The 24,757-nt window shown below is 45.1% G+C and overlaps 1 protein-coding gene across 1 annotated transcript in view; it reads right to left on the bottom strand.

Moving 5' to 3' along the window:
• RASSF8 (Ras association domain family member 8) overlaps positions 1-24,757 on the bottom strand; it is a 287,085-nt gene that overhangs the window by 6,535 nt on the left and 255,793 nt on the right. Inside the window, exon 4 of the mRNA XM_030214077.1 lies at positions 12,329-13,218. Coding sequence (XP_030069937.1) covers positions 12,329-13,218 — 890 coding nt within the window. The remainder of the gene's footprint in view (positions 1-12,328; positions 13,219-24,757) is intronic.

Below are 24,757 nucleotides of genomic sequence, written 5' to 3'. Positions count from 1 at the left end.
GCTCTGACACCCGTCTCGCCGAGGTAATGGCCACCAGAAAAACGGCCTTCAGCGTCAAATCTTTCTCCGATGCTTGCCGAAGCGGCTCAAAAGGAGATGCCTGCAGGGTTTTCAAAACTAGCCCCAGGTTCCAAGCTGGACAGGGTGCTCGCACTGGAGGTCGGAGCCGAAGCACCCCTCTAAGAAACCGTGCCACATCTGGGTGAGCAGCCAAAGACACACCTTCCACCTTACCACGAAGGGAGGCCAACGCTGCCACCTGCACCCGCAGGGAATTATAGGTCAAGCCTTTTTGTACACCTTCCTGCAAAAAGTCCAGAATCAGCGAGACAGGAGCCCGCATTGGAGCAATGGCTCTGGAAGCACACCAAGACTCAACAGGCACCAAATCCTGGCATAAGCCACGGAAGTGGACCGCTTGCGGGCTTGCAGGAGAGTGGAAATAACTTATTGGAATAACCTTTATCCCTCAATTGCGCCCTCTCAATAGCCATGCTGTAAGACCAAAGCGGCCGGCGTCCTCCATGGCTACCGGTCCCTGAGTCAACAGGTTCAGTACCAGAGGTAACGGCAGAGGAGCCTCCAGGAGCATCTGTCGGAGGTCTGCATACCAAGGTCTCCTTGGCCAATCTGGGGGCGATGAGGACCACTTCTCCTGGGTGCAGCCGAATCCGCAAGAGCAGGCGCCCTATCAAGGGCCATGGGGGAAACACATAAAGTAGACCCGGAGGCCAGGGTTGAGCCAAGGCATCCAACCCCGCCGAGCGAGGATCTCTCCGTCTGCTGAAGAAGCACGAGACTTTGGTATTGGTACTTGTCGCCATTAGATCCATCACGGGCTTGCCCATTTGGCACAGATCTGCAGGAATACTTCGTCTGCCAGATTCCATTCTGCTGGATCGATCTGATGCCTGCTCAGATAAATCGGCCTGCACATTGCTCTGACCTGCAATATGAGCTGCCGACAGACACTGAAGATGCAGCTCGGCCCAGTGGCAAATCAAGTTCGGCTGCGCGGCTAGTGCTCTGCACCGTGTTCCGCCTTGTCGATTATATAGGCCACCGTTGTAGTGTTGTCCGACATCACTCTGACAGCCAATCCTCCAGGGTCACTTGAAAGGCCAGAAGCGCCTGAAACACGCTTTCAACTCTAGGCGGTTGATGGACCACTCTGACTCCTCGGTGTCCATAGACCCTGGGCATGCTTCCCTTGCAATGTGTGCCCCAGCCCTTCAGGCTGGCATCTGTTACCACTAGGCACCAAACGGGGAGCGTCAGCGGCATTCCTCGCCGCAGCATGCTGTCCGAGAGCCACCACTCCATGCTGAGGTCGGGCCGCAGGGAGCCAAGTAAGTCTGCATTGGTAATCCTGAGAAATAGGAGACCATCTCCGGAGTAGGGAATACTGTAGAGGTCTCAGGTGCGCTCTCGCCCAGGGTACCACTTCCATCGTGGCTGTCATCGATCCCAGCAGCTGGACAATGTCTCAAGCTCGCGGGCGGGGCATCCTCAGGAGCAGACGGACCTGATTCTGAAGCTTGCACCGCCTTAGCTCGGGTAGGAACACATAGCCCGGACTGTGTCGAACCTGGCCCCCAAAAATTCTAGAGATCGAGAAGGAGTCAGGTGACTTTTGGCCATATTGACGACCCAGCCTAGAGATTGCAGTACTGAGACCACTCTGGCTGTAGCTTGTAAGCTCTCTGTTTGCAGAGTCTGCTCTGATGAGCCAGTCGTCTAGGTACGGGTGAACCCTGATACCCTCTCGCCTGAGAAAAGCAGCTACTACCACTATTACCTTCGAAAAGGTTCGGGAGCTGTGGCGAGGCCAAAAGGCAAGGCCCTGAACTGGAAATGCTTTTCCCAACACCGCAAACCTCAGAAACTTCTGGTGCGGGGGCCAAATCGGTATGTGCAAGTAAGCTTCTTTCAGGTCTAGAGACGTGAGAAACTCTCCTGGCTGTACCGCCGCAATGACGGAGCGCAGGGATTCCATGTGGAAATGCCGCACTCTCAGGGACTTGTTCACTTCTTTTAAGTCCAGAATAGGGCGAAAGGACCCACCTTTTCGCGGCACCACAAAGTAGATGGAGTATCGGCCGCAGCCTTGCTCGGCGGGAGGCACCGGGGTCACAGCCCCTAACTGAATCAGACCTTGCAAAGTCTCCTCCACCGCCGCCCGTTTGACGGCAGAACCGCATCGGGACTCCACAAACACGTCTCTTACTGGGGCGTTGAATTCTATTCTGTATCCATCTCTGATCAGGTCCAGAACCCACTGATCTGAGGAAATCTTGACCCACTCCTCGGCAAAGAGGGAAAGCCGTCCTCCGATGACAGGCATCGAGGAGAGGGCCGGCGCACCATCATTGAGAGGGTCGCCCCTGAACTCCTGGTCTTGAGCCACCGGCTGCGGAACGCTTGTCCGAGCGAAAGGAGTTCCTCTGTTGACCACGGGCACGTGAAGTGAACCCAGCAGAACGCCCCGGGCGGTACCTTCTAGCTTCACGGAAGCGAGGTCTGTACGAGGAGTGGACCGCCTGGCCCTTAGAGGAAGGCCTCTGCCTATCTTCGGGCAAGCGCTGGGGTTTAGGATCACCCAGGCCTTTCACAATTTTTTCCAACTCCTCACCAAATAGGAGAAGTCCTTGAAAAGGCAACTTCACCAACCTTTGCTTAGAGGCCATGTCTGCTGCCCAGTGTCGTAGCCACAGACGACGGCGAGCCGCCAATGCTACTGCCATTTGTTTAGCCGAAGCTCTGACAAGGTCATAAAGGGCATCAGCCAGAAAGGACAAGGCCACCTCCATCCGCGGAGCCACATCCAAGAAGGGCTCCACTCCATCTCCGGGCTGAGCCACTGCCTGTTGCAGCCAAGCTAGGCCGGCTCTAACAGCATAACAGCTGCATGCAGACGCCCGAACAGTGAGACCTGCAATTTCAAAGGACCGTTTCAATGCTGTTTCCAGCCTACGGTCTTGAACATCCTTCAGGGCAACACCTCCTTCAACAGGGAGGGTAGTTCTCTTTGTCACCGCAGTGACTAGGGCATCCACTGAAGGCATTTGAAAACAAGCCAAATGCCCCTCACGTAGAGGGTATAACTGCCCCATAGCCCTGGAAACTCTCAAAGGTCCCTCGGGGTCAGCCCACTGAGCCGAAACAAGCTCTAGGATGGAGTCATGCAAAGGGAAGGCCCGAGCAGCTTTCTTGGTACTAGCCATCCTGGGATTACCCGAGGAGGCCATGCCACTGTCAGGATCTTCAATCGAGAGGGCCTGCAGGGTATCTGAAATAAGCGCAGGCAGCTCATCACGGTGGAAAATCCTCACCGCGGAGGGATCATCCAGATCCTGTGGTAAATCCGCACCTGACTCTGGTTCCTCAGACCAAGAACGTCTGTCAGAGTTCTCCGAATCCTCACACCCCGACCACGGGGGGGGGGAAAAAGGTGCACCACAATCTGAAGGGGAATTAACCATTCTGCGCTTATCTTTAGGCCAAGCATCCGGGAAAAAAGCCTCACTGGGCAGTCCCAGGCCAGAATCCATCGGGGGGGCAATCAGAGGAGCCTCAGGCGACCCCCTGAGGAAGGGCTCTTTTCATCATGTATGCTTTATGCAGCAAAAGCACAAAATCCGGGGAGAAAATCTCACCCTGGGCACCCAAATCCTGTCCGGTGCCAGCCACTCCTGAAATAACCTCATCTCGAGGTGCCCACCCGGCTCAGGTCTCTCCGTGTCCACGGAGGCCGCGCCATGCGGTGTAAGCAAAATGCGCCCGCTGCCAGCTCAGAGCGGGAAGAAACATCGCTCGCCATGCTCGGGCCGGCTCCTACGCCAGTACAGCACGATTTACAGAGCCCTGCTGCTGATTTGCGCTTGCCACAAGTGGAACAGCGCTTTACATTGTCCGCAGCCATCGCCAAAAAAACGGCGGTAAAATCCAAAATGGCAGTTTCGCGCCAAAATCGCCCCGATCGCGGGCCCACCCCGGAGGAGTTGGAAAACACTCTTACCTCAAAGGATCTAGTGTACAACTACGATCCTGCTGAAAATCAGGTCAAAAACCTCTGTTCTTTTTTTTTTTTTTTTTTAAAAGCTGTGAGGAAAGCAGAGGTATTGAAGACTCCGGAGGCTCAGATGAGTGGGAAAGGCAGGGAAAGGGCGAACCTATATGCCTGCATCCACTGTTGGTGGGAAAGGACAGGGAAAGCAAGGCAATATGTCCACATCCACATGTAATGGTATCAGTTTATTACTGAAATATGTAGCATATTTGCTGGATTATATATACACCAATATATTTGTGTATCTTTTAAAAATATATATTTGACAAGGCAGCAGAGAGAATAGTTTCATTTCAAGCCCCTCTCTCTCCATTCCTTTTTCTGGGAACTTCTGAGAGCAGGGACAAACACTTAACAAACACAAAAGAGCTTCCTCTGCCCTCCCACCTAACAAAAGATGGACTAAGGTGGGCACCTGAATAAAACAAAGAACTCAGAGGAAGCATAAACAGGACATTTGCTTGTCAAAGGTATACCTGCCCCTCCCATCAGCTTCCAGACATGTGCAGAAAGGAAGGACTTGTAATGTGTATCTGCCCCAGAGACTGAACAGGACATCAAAAGAAAATCCAGACTGTAAGTCTCGTGATGTCATACCAGGACTCAGGGGTCGTGTGCAGACATGAGACCAAGATACCACAATGCTCTGCAAATGCTCAGGGGTCGTGTGCAGACATGAGACCAAGATACCACAATGCTTTGCAAATGCCCAATGGTTGTGTGGAAACCAGGACAAAGATCCACATGGCATATCCTCCTGCAGCTTGCAAGATATAAAAGGACAAGCTGTTTCCCCAAGAGTCAGATTCTCTTCAACTGCAAGCAAGATTCTCATCAACTGCCAGCAACTCAGATTCTCTTCAGCTGCAGAAGCCCTCCTGTCCTCAACATGTGCTCATCAATCAGCTGGACCACAGCATGCTTGTACAAGGACTTGTAAGTTAACCTACCTGCTACTTGTTCTATTTTAAGCACAGATTACCTGTAAAGATTTCTTAAAACCTACCTCTCGTGTGCAATTGTATATTAAATCAACCTTTTTGAAGCTAAATACGGTCTCTTTGTGTTCTGATACTTAATTTATTTAATTTATTGCAATTGGTGGAGAAATTAATATCCTAAAACTTATAAATACAGCATCTGCTCTTAAATTATAAACAGTAGCGAGTGCTCTCGAGCTCTTTCCCCAAAATAAATCATTTCTTGTAACACACAGAGGTATGGGTAAGGCAGGGAAAGGGCTAACCTATGTGCCTTTAAAGTGAAGCTGCTATAGCCTCCAACACCCCGGTTAACAACTGGCAAGCCAGGAACCACCTCCCGGCAGATTTTCTGGAGCTCGAACAAGCTGCAGCCACCCTGCTAGGGAGATAGAGACTACTGAAGAGGCAGTGGAGCTAGCTGGCCAAGAGGGCACTGTGAAAGTTTGAGTGCTCTCTATCTCCCCTGCTGGTTGATGGACATAACCCATACGTAATGGCTTCATCTGCTTGATGACAAGGAATTTCATGTTTTTCCTTATGGATCCACACTATGTGAAAGTACAGGCCAGGCTGGAAGCAGAGACACTGTGAAATCAGCTGAACTGTGTGTGGATGTGATTGTAATACCTTTGAATTTGCTACTGAGAAGATTTAAGAAGATTTTAAAAAACTTTTTTCTACTAATTCGGTGACAGTTTGTTAAATATTAGAGGCTGACTGAATTTCAGTTTTGGTTACAGTGCCAAAATCAACCCTAAATCCTTTTTCTGCCTGGTTTTGGTTTCGGCTGAAAGAGACCATGTGTTTTTGGTGGAAGCTGAAATCTTGTGCTTTGTCCCATTTGTCTTCCTCCCTCCCCCCACCCGAACAGGAGTTGCCCCTCCTCACCGACCCCCTTGAGTGTCTACCCCCCATCCATAGGCCCCCCTGGACCTATCTTTCAATCCCTGGTGGTGAATGGGTGTAGTTGGGGCAGACACGTTCCCCAGTTACTCCTGCTCACGCCAGCCATCTGCTCTCAAACTGGCTGCCATGACTGGGTATCGCTCCTGCCCTGACTACATACTGGACTAGACCCATCAGGGATTGTAAGGTAGTTTGTGAGTGGGGGGGCTATTCCTTTTCTTTTTGTCTACTGTGATTGAAAGTAATTGCAGTGATAATCTTGCACAATAGTTATATGGTAAACACAGTGCTCCAAATAAATGCTTTTGATACATTTTAGCAGGAATTTGTCTGTAAATTTGGGATGATAAACTCCTTAGGAACTAGTGTCTCTGTGGAGTTATGATAACAGCTGTCACTCCGAGTGCAGTGCAAAGTCAGCCACTGTAAAAGCATCATGGTTTTTAGTTTCAGTTTTCATGTGGTCCATGTGTGTGGAGGCTATTTTGCTTGGAAGTAAAAAATGGTCTTTCATTACTTAAATTATATTCTGGCTTGGATACTGTGGGTTAAGACCAGAGGGGTGCGCATTGCAAGTTCTGACAATCCCCGTGGCCCTCACTGGTTCACATTCACACAACCAAACATGAGTTTTCTGTTTTAGTTTCCGCCGAAACCAGGTAATACGTTTTTGGCTGCAGTTTTGGTTGGCTTCTATTATTATATAAAAAATGGATATGAACTGTTTTATTAGGCAGAGAAATGACGATACTGGGAGCCATGTTACTGACTGAATGAGCAAGGCCATTCTTTTGCTTCTCTATCCACACTCAGTGGCTTATAATGGGTTCATTAGTGCTCACTACTTTTGAAATACACAGCATTGTATGTTCCCCCTTTTTTTAAAACTCTTTAAACCCCTTTGAAAAAAATCTTTTCTGTGGGGTGCTCTGTTATTAACACTGGCCTTAATCCTTGTTGTGGTGGTCTATTACCCCTTAAATATTCTGCTAAAATTTATTTTCTGCTTGGCTTTCTTTTGTTGGATTTTGCAGCAAAAGTAGTTTTCAGCTACAAGACTGCACAACTGATAATATTTCATTGCGCTTCTGTCAGCCTTTTAAGGGCCCTGTATTGTCCTACATAACAATAAGTGGATCATTTTATAACACGGCACTTGTAACATTTTAGATATTTTATTATTATATCGCACTTAGTGTTTATATATGTGACATTGCTGTGCCATGATGTTGTTTTGATTGCAAGACGTTTTGTATATAGTATTTTTTATAAACACATTGCACTAGTCATGTCAATACACAATGTAGTGTCACCCTATGATACCTAAACTAACGTCATATTATTAGTCTTGATCGCTCTAATTTATTTTTTGCTTTTTATTAATTCTTTTGATTTATGATTATAGGATTCCCGTTTGAGCTGGTTTTTTCTTGACTTTTATGCACCATAAGTGAGTAATATTTTTATTGTTCCCATACATACTACCCCATTTCTCATTTTGGAACATAGAATATTATTTGATGTGTCCATGTTCACTTTTTATAGTTGCCCCTTTACGAAGGTTTCAAATTAGGTATGTGCCTTTATTATCCCATTTATAAATTTTTTTATACATATTTGTATTGAAGTGCGTAATCTACACCAGTGCCTTGGCTTTGCTGTTACGTGCTGTCAGAGTTTATTATGCTTTATATATATGTTTATATGCACTGTCCATACAATTGGTTGCATTATATACACTTCTTTTATATATATTTCTTCTTATATATGCTCTTTTAGGTATATATATATATTATTTATATTGGACAGTGCGTAGCGATATATTATTCATGTAATTATTCTAGTATAACTCTCTATGTATACTAGTAATATTCCATATTTTGTTTTTTGTCAATTTATATATTTGATATATTATGCTCGGATGTGTGTTATATTTTATTTATTATATGATCTATGATAATTATTATATATTTTTCATTGTAGCTCCTGACGCAGCCTAGGTGGGCGAAACACGGCCTGTGTCGGGCGATTTGTTCATACACGGTATCTTCAATAAAATCTTTTTGTTGTGACATTGATCTGCTGGCTTTCTTTCCCAACTGATAATATATCCACAATTGGCACAGGTTGGTCCTCCTCATATTTCACTTTCTAACTTTGTTCCTCCCCTTTATACATTAATATATACTCACACACATACATATAGATGCATTATACTTCATCACACTTTAAATATACCACTCATTCTCTAAAAAGACCTTTACACAACTTTATGAGAGTATTTGGCTCATTGTTTTGATGCTTTATCGACTTGTTCACTGTTTAGTGTTTCATTATACTAGTAGTATTTTAATTCTTTTCATGCTATATATGCATGACATGTTCTTTTAAGTGCATTCCAAACTTTTCTAATTTCCATTGTTGCGCAAGTGTGATCACACCACTTGTCCCTGGGATTCCACATAGTGTGCCAAAAGATTCAACAAGGCATATAACTTAACAAGCTAATGAGCGCTGATAACAGCACTTAAGCAATAATGAGCACTAATTGGCACCAATTAGAATTTAGGCGCACAAGTCGCTAAGCGTATTCTGTATTGATGTGCGCCAAACTTCTAACGCATGCAGGGCAAGAGGGGCATGGTTATAGACAGGGAAATGGGTGTTTCATGGCGTCTGAAATTTACACACCTAGTTATAGAATATGGCCCAGTGAGCCTAAATCTACATGCTGAGATTTACGCCACGTTTCGTTGGTGTAAATGGATACATGTAGATTTAGGCGCTGAAAATATCAACTAAGTGTATTCTATAATCGGCGCATAAATCTAGGCACCAATTATTGAATAAGCTTAGTTGGCACTGATTTCAGCACTGAGTTTTTAGGCGCCATATATAGTATCTCCCCCTTTATGTATACTGTATTTTCATTATACAATCCCTTTGCTTTTGCATGACATTATGCATAATTTTATGCGCCCATTTATGGCCACTATGTATGTATTCTTTACATATGCAATGTTTTCAACTTGTTATATTGTATTATATTTTTACATGTTAGATATGTTGACTCCTGAGGCAGACATACATTTGCCGAAACATGGAACCGTGCCAACTCTTTCATATCTGGTCATTGGCAATAAAGATTTTATCTATTCAGCTTTTGGTGTCCCATCTGGATTGGTTGCCCCACGTCCATTACCTACTCCTTGGGCAGCATCTTCCTTCGTAGGCAACACTTCTTGTTGAGTTTGGCGCTTCTACATTATCTTCAGATCAGGCGTAAATTTGTGCCTGAAGATTTATGCATGGAGGGAAGGGGAGGGGGGAATGAGCTGAGAGACAGAATGTTGAAGGGGGATGAGTTGGGGGTAGGTGACAGTGTTGAAGGAGGGGGACAGTGTTTGTATATATATAAATGTATGTATGTAGGGAAGAAGTGATCTACTGTCTTATGTTTAGGGCTTTTGGATTTCATGTATTTTCATATGGCAATCTGTGAAGCCCAAGAGAAATTGCAGGTGGGACTGATTTTCCTTTCAATTACTGACATTTGTAGCAACAGGCTATGAGCAAGACTGTGTGCAGCTCAGAGCTCCCCTTGGACTCAAAGGATGACTGAAATAAAGCATGCTAAAAGCCAGAAGTCCTAAGCTATGGCGCACTACTACTGGGGAAAATCTGCACCAACAACTTTAAAATTTCACATCTTTGAGTAAGAACTTTTCAGTTTAAAAGTATGTATTCAGAGACAGGTGGTTATTTGGTATTATTTGATAAATACAGGGGCAAATATTCAGCTGCTGTCAGCTTTGGGCCTGGATATTCCAGGCACTAGTACTGAATACCCAGATATGTGTGGATGGCTGGTACTCAACCGGTTAAGTGCCAACATAAACTGGCCAAAGATTATACTCAGTTTGGGATAATCTTCCTGGTCATCTAAGATTATACGACAATATTCAACAGTTCGAGTCACTCTTAAAGACTCATTGTTTTTTAAAGGCCTTTCTAGAGGAATGAAGGATATTGAAGTGACTGTGACGTGAGTCTTTGCACTATCTGTGGAGAGATTTATATCATTTACATTTTGCTTTGATTGTACTTTTAAGATGATCGTTTGTTGGTTCATTTTTTATTGATTATGTATGTTTTATTGTTACCCGCTTTGGGTTAAGGCGCAATACAAATGTAAAAATAAATAAAACAGATTAATAAATAGGACTGCTCTTTACAGGGGCGTAGCTACGGGCGGGCCTAGTCGGGCTCAGACCCATCCAATCTTGGCTCAGGCCCGCCCACCTAGCTTTAAGCGTGGTTGAAAAGCGCACAGCAAAGCAGCAGCTACACTGAAGCCCTTTCACTTTTTACAGTTGTTGCGGCGGTGGCCTGCTCAGCACGGCAGTCGGCACTGGAATAAACATGCAGCCAGCAGGGCAGCAGTGAGGACACCAGGCACTTAGGCAGGCACAGTGTAAAGAAGACGCACCCACTACACACCCAGACGGCAATGCGGCAGCATCATGATGAGCCGAGAACAAGGCACTCCGGTCCGGACCTGGGGGGGAGGAGCAGACAGTGCCACATGGTCCTGGTGCCTGCAGCTATTTTTTAGCATGATGAACAAAGAAAGAGGCTGAGCGCGGACAGCTGCGGTGTGCCGCCTGGGTGTGTAGTGGGCGCGGCTTCTTTACACTGTGCCTGCCTAAGTGCCTGGTGCCCTCACTGCTGCCCGGCCCAGGTCTAGATTTTGACTTCAGTGCTGGTTGGGCTCTAAGTTTTCGACACAGTCACTTCATCATCACTACTCAAATCTTCAATCACAGCAGCCCGCAGTAGCATTCCCCTGCGGCCCCAGTGCCCCACAACACAGGCTAAGCCTGAGTCAGCTACAGGAGCCAGGGTGCTCTGCACCACGTGGCACGTGCAACTTTACTGCAAGCAGCTGCCCAGTACGGCAGGTCATAAAATTTTAAATATGTAATTTTTTTGTATTCAAAATGCTGGCTGGTGGTGGTGGGATTATAGTAGACATATCTGATCAAGTATGATACAGCATAATATAACTATATTTTAAAATATTGGTTTTTTTTTCACATTAAGTGGTTTATGTTGATGCAGGGCAGCTGTTGGGCAGAATACTTAGAAATCCATCATCAAGTGCATTCTAAAACATTATTTTGTAGTATCCCAAGAAACACTACTCATACCTATATGCATATAGTGCCCACCCATATTAGGTCTGGGCCCATCCAAAATGTCAGGTCTGGTTACACCACTGGCTCTTTATACAGTCCTATGTAGCTGACTAACTTCATTGGTTCAGTGCCGACTCTGCCTCTAGATCAACCACTGAATAGCTGGTTTTGGCTTATGCGGTTAGTGCTGATGTTCAATGGTGCTATCTGTTTAAGTGCTGCTGAACATTAGTGGATAGCCCCACACAGGCAACTTAACCAGGCGTAGTAGTACCTGGAAATTCAATGCTGGGCCATGTCTGGGCTCAGGCACAATCATAGCCAGTTAAGGGGTCTTTTTACTAAGCCGCAGCAAAAAGTGGCCTGCGATAGTGTGGGCGTATGTTTTTGGCATGCTCCGGGCCAGTTTTTACCGCGTCTGGGAAAAAAGGCTTTTTTTTCCCAATGAGCCAGGAAAAGGGCCTGCGGTAAAACTGAAACCAGCACGTGCCTATTTACGTCCTGAGCTTTTAACGCCACCCATTGATCTAGTGGTAAGGGCTCATGTGCTATACACATAGTGACCGGTCAGCACACACCAACTGCCAATTAATGCCAGAACCGCCTCGCATGGTAGGAAATTTAAAAAAAAATTATTTGTCCCGACAGTATGGGCGTGCACCAAATCTGAAATTACCAACAGGGGGCCACGCTAGCCTGGCAATAGTCTCGTTTTGACGCTTGCTACATGTGTGTAGAGCCTACTACGCCTTTGTAAAAGGGCCCCCTAGGTGTGATATTCAGCACTTAACCAGCTATGGGGCACTGCATAAAGATAGGCCTGACTTTTATGTGGTCCTATTTATGCGGTTACCTTGGCCGGGTAAGTGCAGAATATTGCCATTTAACTGGACAAGTGTTAACTCTGCCCCTGGAATACCCTCAAAATAGCTGGTTTTGAGTTGGGCGCTAACCGTAAATTTTCAGTGGCACTAACTGGTTAAGTGAATATGACCAGTTAGCCCGGACAGGTAATTTAACTGGCCAGAAGCCATTTCTGGCTACTTAAATTTCTTTGAATATCAATCCCTATATGTATGTAACTATCCGTACAACTGAATATACCTAATGGCTATTCAGAGATTTCTGGCTGTTAATAGGCTACCATGTACCATGTACAAGATGCTTCTTACCTGCAGCCGCTTTGTTGCCTGTCCCAAAGACTTTTCCACGGCTCTTGTGCCATTCTCTAGCCTCAGACTCTGTTGTCCTTGTACATCAATCTCTCCATGGAGCTTCTCAATCTTTCCCTTCATCTCTTCCTCATCCAGCTTGGGCCCCTCCACTTCCTGCTGCAGTTTCTCACCTTCGATGCCACGCTCTACGCTGTGGATCTGGGTCAGGCAGTCTTTGAGCTTGCGCTCACAGTCTGTCATCCTCTGCCTCATCTCCTGCAGCTGCTCCTTCAGCTGCTTCTCATTTTCTTGCTCTATCTGCAGCTCGTTCTCCCAGAACTCCTCCTCTTCGATTTCTACTTCATTTCTTTTGATCATCTGCTCCAGCCGAACAATTTCCTCCTCCAAGCTGGAGTTGTACTTCTGCTCCCAGTACCGGGTTTCGGCTTCATTCGAGTCCAGCTGTTTTTCAAGAGATTGAAGTTTCTCTGTCTGTAGATGGAGCAGTTTCTTCACCTCCTCGGCTGTAGTTTTACAGTTCTTGAGCACCTTCTGTTTGAACTCCGATTCTTTACCTTTACCAAAAATGTCCATTAGTCCTTTGGCACCACCAGTGAACGTCAAAGATTTCCTTTTTGGCTCCCGCCTTTTGATCGCTTTGTCATTCAGTGGTCTTAGCTTCGCTAAGGGAGGCAAGCTTTGCCTATACAAAGTTCTTTCAGGTATTCGAGCAACGATATCCGATGTGGGTCTTTCACTGAGGGATGGTCCAGTGCGTCGTAATATTAGCTGTACATCGCTTGCATATTGTCCCCACTTGTTCAGTGAAATGATGGGGTTTTCATATGGTGCCAAATGTCTTTCTGTATCTCTCCATTTTTCTATCAAGGTGTACCTTCCAGTGCGACCTAACGGAGATAAAGAGCACGTCAATTGTAGCGGAAGTACCTGGTGTAATACAGCAGAGGGTGCTCTTTGATAACACAATAAATCAAGCAAGTTTTTAACAGTGTAACAGGTCAATCATACTGGAAAAGTGAAGAGCTAAACCTGCCAGGAACGCTTTTTTCTGTATCAACCCCATGAGCCCTCAGGAAAGCAGATGTGTGCATCACACTCACAGTGCATAGCTGCAAGTCTATTAACATTACTGCTCTTAAGACATTTTAGGGATTACTTACTAATGGTTAGTGCACACTCATATGCTGCAGGACTCCTAGGAATAAAATGGGCCCTGCAAGAGTAGGAAATAATCCCTTTATATTTGTTGTCATTGCTTTTTGAAGGAGATAAAATTGTAGCTGTACTTATTAGGCTGGATTTTATAACAAGACACCTAAGGGAGGGGGGGTGGGGGGGGGGGGGGGGGGGGGGGTGGGGGGGGGGGGGGGGGGGGGGGAAACAGCAGCTATTTTATAAAGGCAATATAGATCCCAGAATCAGTCTCAACAGTTCACAAATACCAACATATAAATTTACACCTGCTCTGAAAAAGATGTCAATTTATGCATGTACTCTACATGCATAAGATCTCTACATACTTTTCAAACCTGCTTGTGCTCTGCCAAAACTACACCCTCCTGGGAATGCTTACATGAGGATTGCGTAGGCGCCATTTTAAGTGCATGTAATTTTCATGTGCATATGCAGTCACACAATTAAAAAAAAAAATCTATGGGTAGAAATCACTTTATAAAATTACCCCTCCCCCAACTATAAATACCAAGCTTTGATATTCAGGCAGTAGCGCTTAGCGTTTTGCTGACTATCACTAGCATATGTCCAGAATTCAATGCCGGGCCACATCCAGGCTTTGGCATGGAATTTCTGGGGTTTGCGGAGCCGGCTAAAGCACAGCTGATGAACGGCGATATTCGGCACTTAATAGCCTATGGGTTGCCGCCTAAAGATAGGACTGACTTTTATGCCATTCTATTTATGAGGTTCCCTTGACTGGTTAAGTGCTGAATAGTGGCACTGAGATGGCCAAGTGCTGACTTCGCCCCTGGAATGCTCCCAAAATAGCCGGTTTGGAGACAGGCACTAACTGGGCATTTTTAGTGGAACTAAGGGCCAGATTCTATATATGGTGCCGGAAAAAAACACGCTTAGCGCTATTCTATAAACCTTGCGTAAAGTTAGGCATGGTTTATAAATTACGAGTAGCACCTGACAATTTAGGCACGACCATTTATGCCAACTAAAACTTGGTGTAAATACCCTTGCCTAACTTAGGCGCGGATTGGGCGTATTCTGTGCAACTTTTAGGACCGTCCATTGCCACGCTCCCTTTTGAGATCTGCACATTAGAATTTACATGCATCACTTTACACTTAGAATGTTGTACACGTAGGTATCCATTTATGAAGGCGCACTAGCGGTTTTAGGGCACACTAATCATTAGTGCTTGCTAAATGCTAACGATACCCATAGAAATATATGGACAACTAACATTTAGTGTGTGCTATTTTTATGCACGCTAAAAACGCTAGTGTGCCTTTGTAAAAGGACCCGATAAATTCCGATTAGTGACAATTAGTGCTGATTATTGTTTGTTATTGGCCAGATACCAGCACCAATTATCCTGGTAATCAATTAACTTGTTCACGCAATTTGGCAACTTTAGTCGCCATATATGGAATCTGGGCCTAACTAGTTAAGTGCGGCTGAAAATAGCTGGTTAGCCCCAAACAAGCGACTTAACTAGCCCAGAGCCATTTCAGGACGGTTAAATCGCTTTGAATACCAACCCACAAGTGTTCAGTTTAACCTTTTCTAGGTCTTTGTGACGAACATTTGTAGAAGCTGAACTTACATGATCAAAAGTGGAGTCAACTATATAAAACTCATATTAAAATATTCCAGTTTATATAACTTCACAGAACAAAACTTCTGCAACAATACATTACATAATGGCTAGTTCCATCTAACAGTGAAATAATGAGGGTTTAGCGATTCAGAAATCCAGTGGCTCCTTCCCAGCACTGGCCTGTGAAAGCGTGAGGGGCCCTTTTACTAAGCTGCGTAAGCGTCTATGCGCGCCCAACAAGCGCCAAAATGGAGTTACTTTCTGGCTCCTGCAGTAATTTCCTTTCTGGTGCGCATCTGATACGCACGTCCGAAAAATAATTTTTATTTTCGCACCAAGAGGCACATAGGTCATTACTGGCCGGTTACCACGTGAGACTTTACCGCTAGGTCAATGGCTGGCGGTAAGGTCTCTGATCCAAAATGGGTGCGCGCCAATTTTGATTTTGCCAAATGCCCATTTTCAGCAAAAATTTTAAAAAGGCATTTTTTGCAGGCACACTAAAAAAATGGATCTGCACACGCCGAAAACACGGGCCATTTTTCAGTGTACCTTAATAAAAGGACCCCTAAATTTGCTAGATCTTGGAAGCTAAGCAAGATTTGGTGGGTGAACCAGTGAAAAAGGCAATATCATACAAGTGTGACCCCTCCTGAAAATGCCCATGCTTAGAGAGTGGGAGGAAGGATTTTCAGGATGGTCACTAAGGAGAAGACCTGCTCATGAGAGCTTGCTCAGGAAATCAGAGTAAAGCCCAGCCCTAGGGGGAAGGACATGAGAAATAATAAAAGAGGTTGTTTGGAGAAGATTCTGGTCTTTGGTAGCCCACCCCTGCCGAGACCCGTAGTATGGAAGGCGAAATTCTGGGTACCAAAGCAGGAGAAGGTTACAAGTGTGGTGTTTGGAAGCCTCTGCACAAGGCAGAAGGTGCCTGCAGTAATGTTCCCGACTTGGGAACAGAGAGAGGAGTGCTTGAGGATAACCACCTCAGATGGGAGAAGTGGGACCGGGAGTGCCTCACTTCTGGAAGGACCCTGTTCCGGGATGGGAGAGAAGACAATGGAAATCATGTAAATGGATTATAGGCTGTAAGAGAATAATGTGGCTCACCCACATACTATTCCTGCTGCTTGTAAGTTCAAGAATCTAAGGGGACCTTTTACAAAGGTGCACTGAAAAATGGCTTGCGGTAGTACAGGCGTGGGTTTTGGGTATGCGCTGATGCATTTTTTTTTTTAGTGTGCCTGTAAAAAAGGCCTTTTATAAAAACTTTTTGCTGAAAATGAATGTGTGACAAAATGAAAACTGCTGTGCATCCATTTTGGGTCTGAGACCTTACCGTCAGCCATTGACCTACCGGTAAAGACTCACGCGGTAGCTGGTGGTAATGGCCTACGCGCGCCAAATGCCACTTGGTGTGCGTCCGTTATGCCCGCCCGAAAATAAAAAATATTTTTCAAACGCGTATCAGACGTGAGCAAAAAATGAATTTACTGCAAGATCCACGCGGTAGTCGGGCGGTAACTCCATTCTGGCGTGCATTGGGCGTGCGTAGATACTTACGTGCTTAGTAAAAGGGCCCTTAAGTAAGCCAGAGAATTTGGGGAAAAAGAAGGATCAAGGACTAAGGGGGACATGGCTGGTTATCCCACTCCATTTCTCCAAGCCATGATCAGAGGCGTAAAAGGAACTAAGTAGCAATTAGAATAACTGCAACAGTTGTGTGTGGAGACGAATGTGGACTGAACTTAATCAAGAGGACAAATTGCCAAGTACTGTTTCTGGTTTTTGTAAATGGAGGAAATAAGACTTGAGCTGAGAACCCTAAATGTGCTGATTTCAATGGCTATGTTTTCTGCTGACCATCTGAGGGAGAAATACCGCCCTGAATTGTACAGACCAAACTGACAAACTGCTTACAAACTGTTTTTCTAAGGGTTTTTTTTTTACTTAGGCCTGCTGGCATTTTTAGTGCACGCTAAACAATAAAGACACCAATGTATTCCTATGGGCGTCTTTAGTGTTTAGCGCATGCCTATTTTTAACGTGTGCTAAAAACGCCAGCACGCTTAAGTAAAAGACCCCCCCCCCAAGTTTGTTAGTAAAGCAAGTTGAAGTTTTCTGCAATTGAAACTGCTGGCTAATTCTTGGAGAGAGTGTGCCCAGAGAAAGAGTACTCTCGGCCTACCGGAGTAAGTCCGGCCCTAGCCTACACCCAGCTTGTGTGATTGTGCCAGTGACAGCTGCATGTGTGTTGGCAGAGAAAGAACCCTTGACAGAAGTAAATTGTGCCTGCCCGGGTGAAAAGCGGGAGCTGAGCCAGAGGTGTGTGTGTGAGCTGCCCGGGTGGTACCATAGTGGGCCTGTGATCTCCCAACCTTTGCTACCCACAAATGGGTAGGAAAACACAACAATGATGCTTAAAAATGCTGTTCAGAATCTAGTTCATAATTTACAACAGTTTTCAGGAAATGAACGAAGGGATGCTGTTCTGAGAGCTATAAATGAAGAAATTCTTCCCCTCAGAAAAGCACTTGATTGTTTATGGGCATGAAATAATCTATGGCTATGACAAATAGCTGTGTAATTGTTTGTAAATCAAGCCCGCTGTAATCCAGCACAGCTTTCAAGGGTTGGTATAACACCAAGCTTTGGTCAAATTAAGTGAAACAGTAGATCCAGCAGTTTAGGGCAAAGGGTGCATTTTTGTATCTCCATTTTGACAGTTTATATTTAGAAAGTTTATAGTTCTTTTATCTTGGGTACTCTTGATATCTAAAATTATTAACATCAGCAGCTATGTATTGTACTAATTTTCATTTGTGCATAAGCAATGAATTCTCTCTGTGCCACATTCATGGTCAGCAAGGCATGCAGCAGTCATTCTGGCGCTGAGGAGCTAAAAGCTAAACAAAACATGATAAAACAAGGAAAAGGCAAACATGAGAAAATGAATGAAGATAACTTGTTAAGTTTAAACAAAAACTGCTTGCCATCACACTCTACCAATGCTCCCACACAAATATCTTTGATAATAAAGGTGAATGGTTTTAGAAGAGAACAAATGACCCAAAATTACATCTTCAGGTAATTTTGTGGCACAGCCAGGCAAAGCTCAATGGATTTTACTCTTAAAGGGGCCCTTTTACAAAGGTGTGTAAAGGCCTATGCGCATTCAGCATGCACCAAATCGGCATTACCGTGAACCTTGGGCGGTAATTCCAAATTTGTTGTGTGCTGAAAACACGCAGTAGAAAATATTTTCTATCATACCGCCGTCCCTGTGTGTGTGTGTGTGGGGGGGGGGGGGGGGCAGTATGCAGGTCCCTGGGGGGGGGGGGTATGTGTGTGTCAGCGGAGGCATAATGAAGGCATGGATGTCCTTCTTTCAAACATTTTGGACATCCTGAACTGCCCCACCCCCCAGGGACGGCCAAATTTCAAGGGCGTGCAGTGGAGGAGTGGCCTAGTGGTTAGAGCACTGGTCTTGCAATCCAGAGATGGCCAGTTGAAATCCCACTGCTGCTACTTGTGATCCAAAATCCAAATAAAGGGGGTGTCAGAGGCATAGCAAAGGCATGGACGTCCTTCTCACAGAAACAACCACATTTTATACGTCCTCTGCCGTCGCAGGGACGGAGGCATAGGAAGGACGTCCTCAACTGCCATCGCAGCATAGCAAGGGACGTCATCCACCCATACTCTTAAAATAAAAAAAAGACATCCCTGACGAGCACTTGGATGTTTTCACCTGGACTTGTGTTTTTCTAAGGTTGTAGATGGCTAATATACATGCAGCTTGTCTGCATGTATGAAGCCGTCTTTGGCATGCACAGAGCAGCCACTCATAACGCTTGGCTGCTCTGCACTGGCTTCCCCTCCTTACGAAGGAAATCGTGTGCAAATGAGCTAACAGCGAGCAGCTCATTTGCATGTGATTTCCTTCATGCATGCCCATTCCTTTCCAAATTGCTAAGGGATCTGTAAGGGATGGGCTTTTTCCGTTCAGTTAGTGGGACCAGTGCACTACGAATGCTGGCTCCTCCCACGACCAAATGGCTTGGATTTGGTCATTTCTGAGAAGGGCGTCCTTGCTTTCCATTGTCACTGAAAATCAGAAATGACCAAGTCCTGGGGACGACCATATCTAAGGTCGACCTAAATTTGCTGATTTGGGCGTCCCCGACCATATTATCGAAATGAAAGATGGCCGCCCATCTTGTTTCAATAATACGGATTTCCCCAGCCCTTGCTGGAGCCGTCCTGCGAGGACGTACCCAGGAAACCTTGGGCGTCCCTTTCGATTATGCCCCTCAAAGTATCTCATTGCTATTAAAATGGTTTAACATGAATCACGATGTCTCACAATCTGTGTTAAGTTAAAGCATCTGCCAGTGTTCCTAGCTCTCCTCAAGCTGGCAACTTACTACGAGTTCAAGAAACTTAGTGGAGGAGTGGCCTAGTGGTTAGAGCACTGGTCTTACAATCCAGAAGTGGCCGGTTCAAATCCCACTGCTGCTCCTTGTGATCTTGGGCAAGTCACTTAACCCTCCACTGCCTCAGGTACAAACTTAGATTGTGAGCCCACCTGGGACAGAGAAATATCCACTGTACCTGAATGTAACTCACCTTGAGCTACTACTGAAAAAGGTGTGAGCAAAATCTAAATAAATAAAATAATGCCCAAAAAAGAGCAGAAAGCAGAAAAGCCAAAAGCAGAGATAAATAAAGGTAAGAGAAAAGAACAGGCATACACAGTATAACATGGAAGTAGTAACATAGTAATGACAACATATAAAGATCAAAAGGAGCAGAACCTCTATATGCGTAATAACGTCAAGAAAGGAGTAGAGGATGAAACAAATGACGATGAGGTCTTCTAATCTTATTGAAAAAGCACCAGTGCATTAGAACCCAATAAGAGCCATGTTTTGGTGGGCACAGCCACCTGCCCCAGGGGTCTCAAATAGCTATATAAAACTTATAATAAGCAAAATTAAAAAAGAACATATAAAAACGCAAAGGAACAGGCAGATTAAAAATTGATGAAAAAAAAATATATAAATGAGTATAAACATGGAGTAGGCATGTAAAGGTCAGTATCATGACTGATAAAAACAATAGTTGAAAAACATGGAACAATATATAAACGATTAAATAATAAATATATACATAAATCATGAAACACATATGCTAAGAGGTGCTAATAACATAATAACATATTATAATATATATATATACTAGCCGTTGAGCCCGTGAGAACGGGCTACTTTTGGAATGGGGGGGGGGGGGGGGTTCCGAGCCCCCCCTCCCCCCCGGAGTCGCTGCCGCCGCCCTTCCACCTGGCCCGAGCAGCACTGTAAACTTACATCAGCACGCAGCAACAGGCACATCAGCAAAGCTGCCGTCGGGGCGGGCTTCCTTCTCTGCCTGTGTCCCGCCCTCGTGTGATGTAACGTCGGCGAGGGCGGGACAAAGGCAGAGAAGGAAGCCCGACGGCAGCTTTGCTGATGTGCCTGCTGCTGCGTGGTGATGTAAGTTCACAGTGCTCGGGCCAGATGGAGGGGCGGCGGCGACTCCGGGGGAGGGGGAGCGGTTCCGACCTCTGCAGCATGCCGGTAGAGACTTCCCTCTCTGTCCCGCCCCCATCATCACGTATTGAAGCGGGGGTGGGGCAGAGAGGGAAGTCTCTACTGCGCACTTGCGAGTGAGTACGGTCACTCGCCCTTTCTAAAGAAAGAGATACTGTGTAAAATAAAAACAATTTGTAAAATAAAAATGATTTGATCATATGTGGTAAAAAAAGATCACACTAGAAATCTAAAAAGAGTGAAAATAAAAAAGCAGTCAAATGAAAACAACAATGAAATAAAAAACATTGGTAATAACCACATACCTCTAAGCCTGATATTTGGTTGAAAAAATGTATATCTGGTGCGCTAAAGCATAGGACTAAACCTTACTGCAGGCTGGTGGGAGGGAGAAAAGAACATATAAATCAGGGGCATAGCCAGACCTCGATGGGAGGGGAGGCCAGAGCCCAAGGAGGGGTGGGCACATTTTGGCCCGCCTCCCCACTTCCACTTGTATCCCCTCCGCACCGCTACTGCTTCCCTCCTGCTGCCGCTTCCACCCCCCCCCCCGCACCGCCACTGCGACAGTACCTTGGCTGGGTCCCCAACCCCTGCCAGCTAAAGTGTTTGTCCCGCATTGGTCTCACATTGCCTGGCGCCCTGTCCTGTTTTCAGTCGCTGTGCACGTTCGTTTTAATGATGCTTCATGGATGTTACTCTCACAGTATAATCCTTTTATTAGTTTTGTATTAAATCACCATTCTATGTAGGTTATCCCATTGCTCTGTTCCATCCTCTTGCCAATAAGGGATCTTTTGTGTTTATCCATTACCATTTCTGTCTCTACTACTTTCTTCAGGAGTCCATTCCAGGTGTTCTACTCAGATTTCAGCAAAACCGTTGACACGGTTCCTCATAGGAGGCTCTTGAATAAACTTGACAGACTGAAGTTAGGACCCAAAGTAGTGAACTGGATTAGGAACTGGTTGACGGACTGAAGCCAGAGGGTGGTGGTTAATGGAATTCACTCGTAGGAAAGAAAGGTGAGTAGTGGAGTGCCTCAAGGATCAGTGCTGGGGCCGATTCTGTTCAATATATTTGTGAGCAACATTGCTGAAGGTTTAGAAGGTAAGGCCTATCTTCTTGTGGACGATACCAAGATTTGTAACAGAGTGGACACTCCGGAGGGAGTGGAAAACATGAAAAAGGATCTGCAGAAGTTAGAAGAATGGTCTATTGTGTCTAATGTTTGGCAACTAAAATTCAATGCAAAGAAGTGCAAAGTGATGCACTTAGGGAGTAGAAATCCAAGGGAGACATATGTGCTAGGGTGTGAGAGGGCTGATATGCACAGACAGGGCGAGGGCTCTTGGAGTGATAGTATTTGAGGATCTGAAGGCAATGAAACAGTGTGACAAGGCGGTGGCTGTAGCCAGAGGGATGCTAGGCTGTATAGAGAGAGATGTAACCAGCAGAAGAAAGGAGATGTTGATGCCCAGAGAGATGTAACCAGCAGAAGATAGGAGATGTTGATGCCCCTGTACAAGTCGTTTGTGAGGCCCCACCTGGAGTATTGTGTTCAATTTTGGAGGCTGTATCTTGCTAAAGATGTAAGAAAACTTGAAGCAGTCCATGGGAAGGCAACAAGAATGATATGGGGCTTGCGCCAAAAGACATATGAGAAGAGACTGGAAGACCTGAATATATATACCCTAGAGGAGAGGAGGGACAGGGGAGTATGTTACAAATGTTTAAATATTAATATAGAAACAAATATTTTCCAGAGAAGGGAAAGTGGTAAAACTAGAGGACATAAATTGAGGTTGTGGGGTGGCAGACTTGGGAGCAATGTCAGAAAATTATTTTTCATGGAGAGGGTGGTGGATGCCTGGAATGACCTCCAACAGGAGGTGGTGGAAGAAAAAAAATGTGATGGAATTCAAAAAGTGTGGGAAGAGCACTGAAGACCTCTAATTAGAAAATAAATATATAAAAAACAAAACTTAAAGGGTTGCATGTGAAGTGGTGCTTAGATGGCGACTCTGGCTGCATCAACTAAGCCTGGTGCTGGGCTGGGTTGCACGGTCTAGTCCTGGGTTAGGCTGGGTAGGAGAGAGCTTTGGCGGAAACTCCAGTGGATTGGAATGGGAAGACAATGCCGGGTAGACCTTTACAGCTTTTGCCCCGCAAATGACAAGATGGATTTGGATAGGCTGGAGTGGGCTTTAATGGCAACTCCAGTAGTTGGAACAAAAGGACAGAGCCGGGCGGACTTCTATGGTCTATGTCCAAGAAACACCAAAGAAAGACCATGATCAGTAAATAATATCACGTTCATTGTTGATTTAAATCTTGAATTGATAATGAATGTGACTGTTGGGCAGACTAGATTGACCATTCAAGTCTTTATCTGTCATCATTTATTGTGTTACTGTTTTAAGTCCTGAATTTCCGTCTCATATGAGTTTTGCTGCACACCTGGCTGCTCTTCTCTGGTCATGTCTAGATTATCTTTCTGAGGTGCAGCCTCCGGAACAAATTCTGAGGACTAATTTTCATTCCATAATTTCTTTATTTAGAATATGAATGGACTGGCCTTGTGGTCCAGTGGAAGTGATGTGCCTTGTCATGTGGAAAGATTCCTGATTTGATTCCTGAGTGGATACCCCAAGAGTGCAAACAGAATAAAGAGGCCCTTTTACTAAAATTTAGCATGTGCTAATGGACATTAGTGTGCGCTAAGTGCCACGTGGCCCATAGGTATAAAACAAGACTTGCAGCATTTAGGCCTACATTCTCTATATGGCACCTAAAAATTTGTTGCTGAACAATACCTACTTAAATGGTATTCTCTAAGCTGTGACTAAAATTTGGTGTAGTTTATAGAATAAATGCTGAAGCGGACAGGTCACACGTATATTTAGGTGCCACCATTTGCACTAACGAAAATGTCGTGCAAATGCCCATGCCTAAATAGAGGTCTATAAAATAATGAGTGGAGTTGAATGGGTAGATGTGAAGCGTCTGTTCACGCTTTCCAAAAATACTAGGACTAGAGGGCATGTGATGAAGCTACAATGTAGTAAATTTAAAATGAATCAGAGAAAATGTTTCTTCACTCAACGTGTAATTAAACTCTGGAATTCGTTGCCAGAGAATGTGGTAAAGGCGGTTAACTTAGCGGAGCTTTAAAAAGATTTGGATGGCTTCCTAAAGAAAAGTCCATAGACTGTTATTAAATGGACTTGGGGAAAATCCACTATTTCTGGGATAAGCAGTATAAAATGTTTTGTACTTTTTTGTGATCTTGCCAGGTATTTGTGATCTGGATTGGCCACTGTTGGAAACAGGATGCTGGGCTTGATGGACTTTTGGTCTTTCCCAGTACGGCAATACTTATGTAAATTTACACGTGGAGCACCATTATTCTATAATTCCGCATGTAATGCAAAACCACACCCCGATCTACCCCGAAACATCCATGACCCTCCCATTTCTGCACCTCCTTTTTGGGACCATGTGTAAATTTTAGGCTCGGATCCCGTGCCTAAATTTACACACTTTAGTACCAATTAAATCTAACTAGTGCCAATAACTGCTTGTTAAAAAGCCAATTACTGGCACTAATTGGCTCATTATTCTATGAAACTGCATGTGCAAATCGGGTCTGCGCTTAAGTTTGTGCTCACGAAGCATTAGTAAAAGCCCCCCCCCCCCCCAAATAAAATTCTAACCAAATCTAAAGCAACAGCTGAATATTTGCAAGTTAAGTTCCAATGCATGGATGTGTTTGGGGCGCAGAAATCCAAAGGAGTTGTCTGTGATGGGAAGGGAAGAGCTGTTGTGCATCAGGAGGAAGACCTCTGGATAACAGCGTCTAATGAACTAGAGGAGACCTCATGCAGCAGAAAGGAGAACATTTCTTGTTTAATTTTATTTTTATTTCTCTTAAGAGGAAGTGCACAATTAAAAAAAAAAGAGGGGGGAGGGAATCAATATTCAAAGCGATTTAACCAGTCAGAAATGGCTACTGGCCAGTTAAATCACCTGTTAGGGGCTAAGCAG

The sequence above is a fragment of the Microcaecilia unicolor genome, chromosome 9 (assembly GCF_901765095.1).
Source record: "Microcaecilia unicolor chromosome 9, aMicUni1.1, whole genome shotgun sequence".
Lineage (NCBI taxonomy): Eukaryota > Metazoa > Chordata > Amphibia > Gymnophiona > Siphonopidae > Microcaecilia > Microcaecilia unicolor.
Note: the sequence above shows the minus strand (reverse complement) of the source record. Positions and strands in the feature narration are given on the sequence as shown.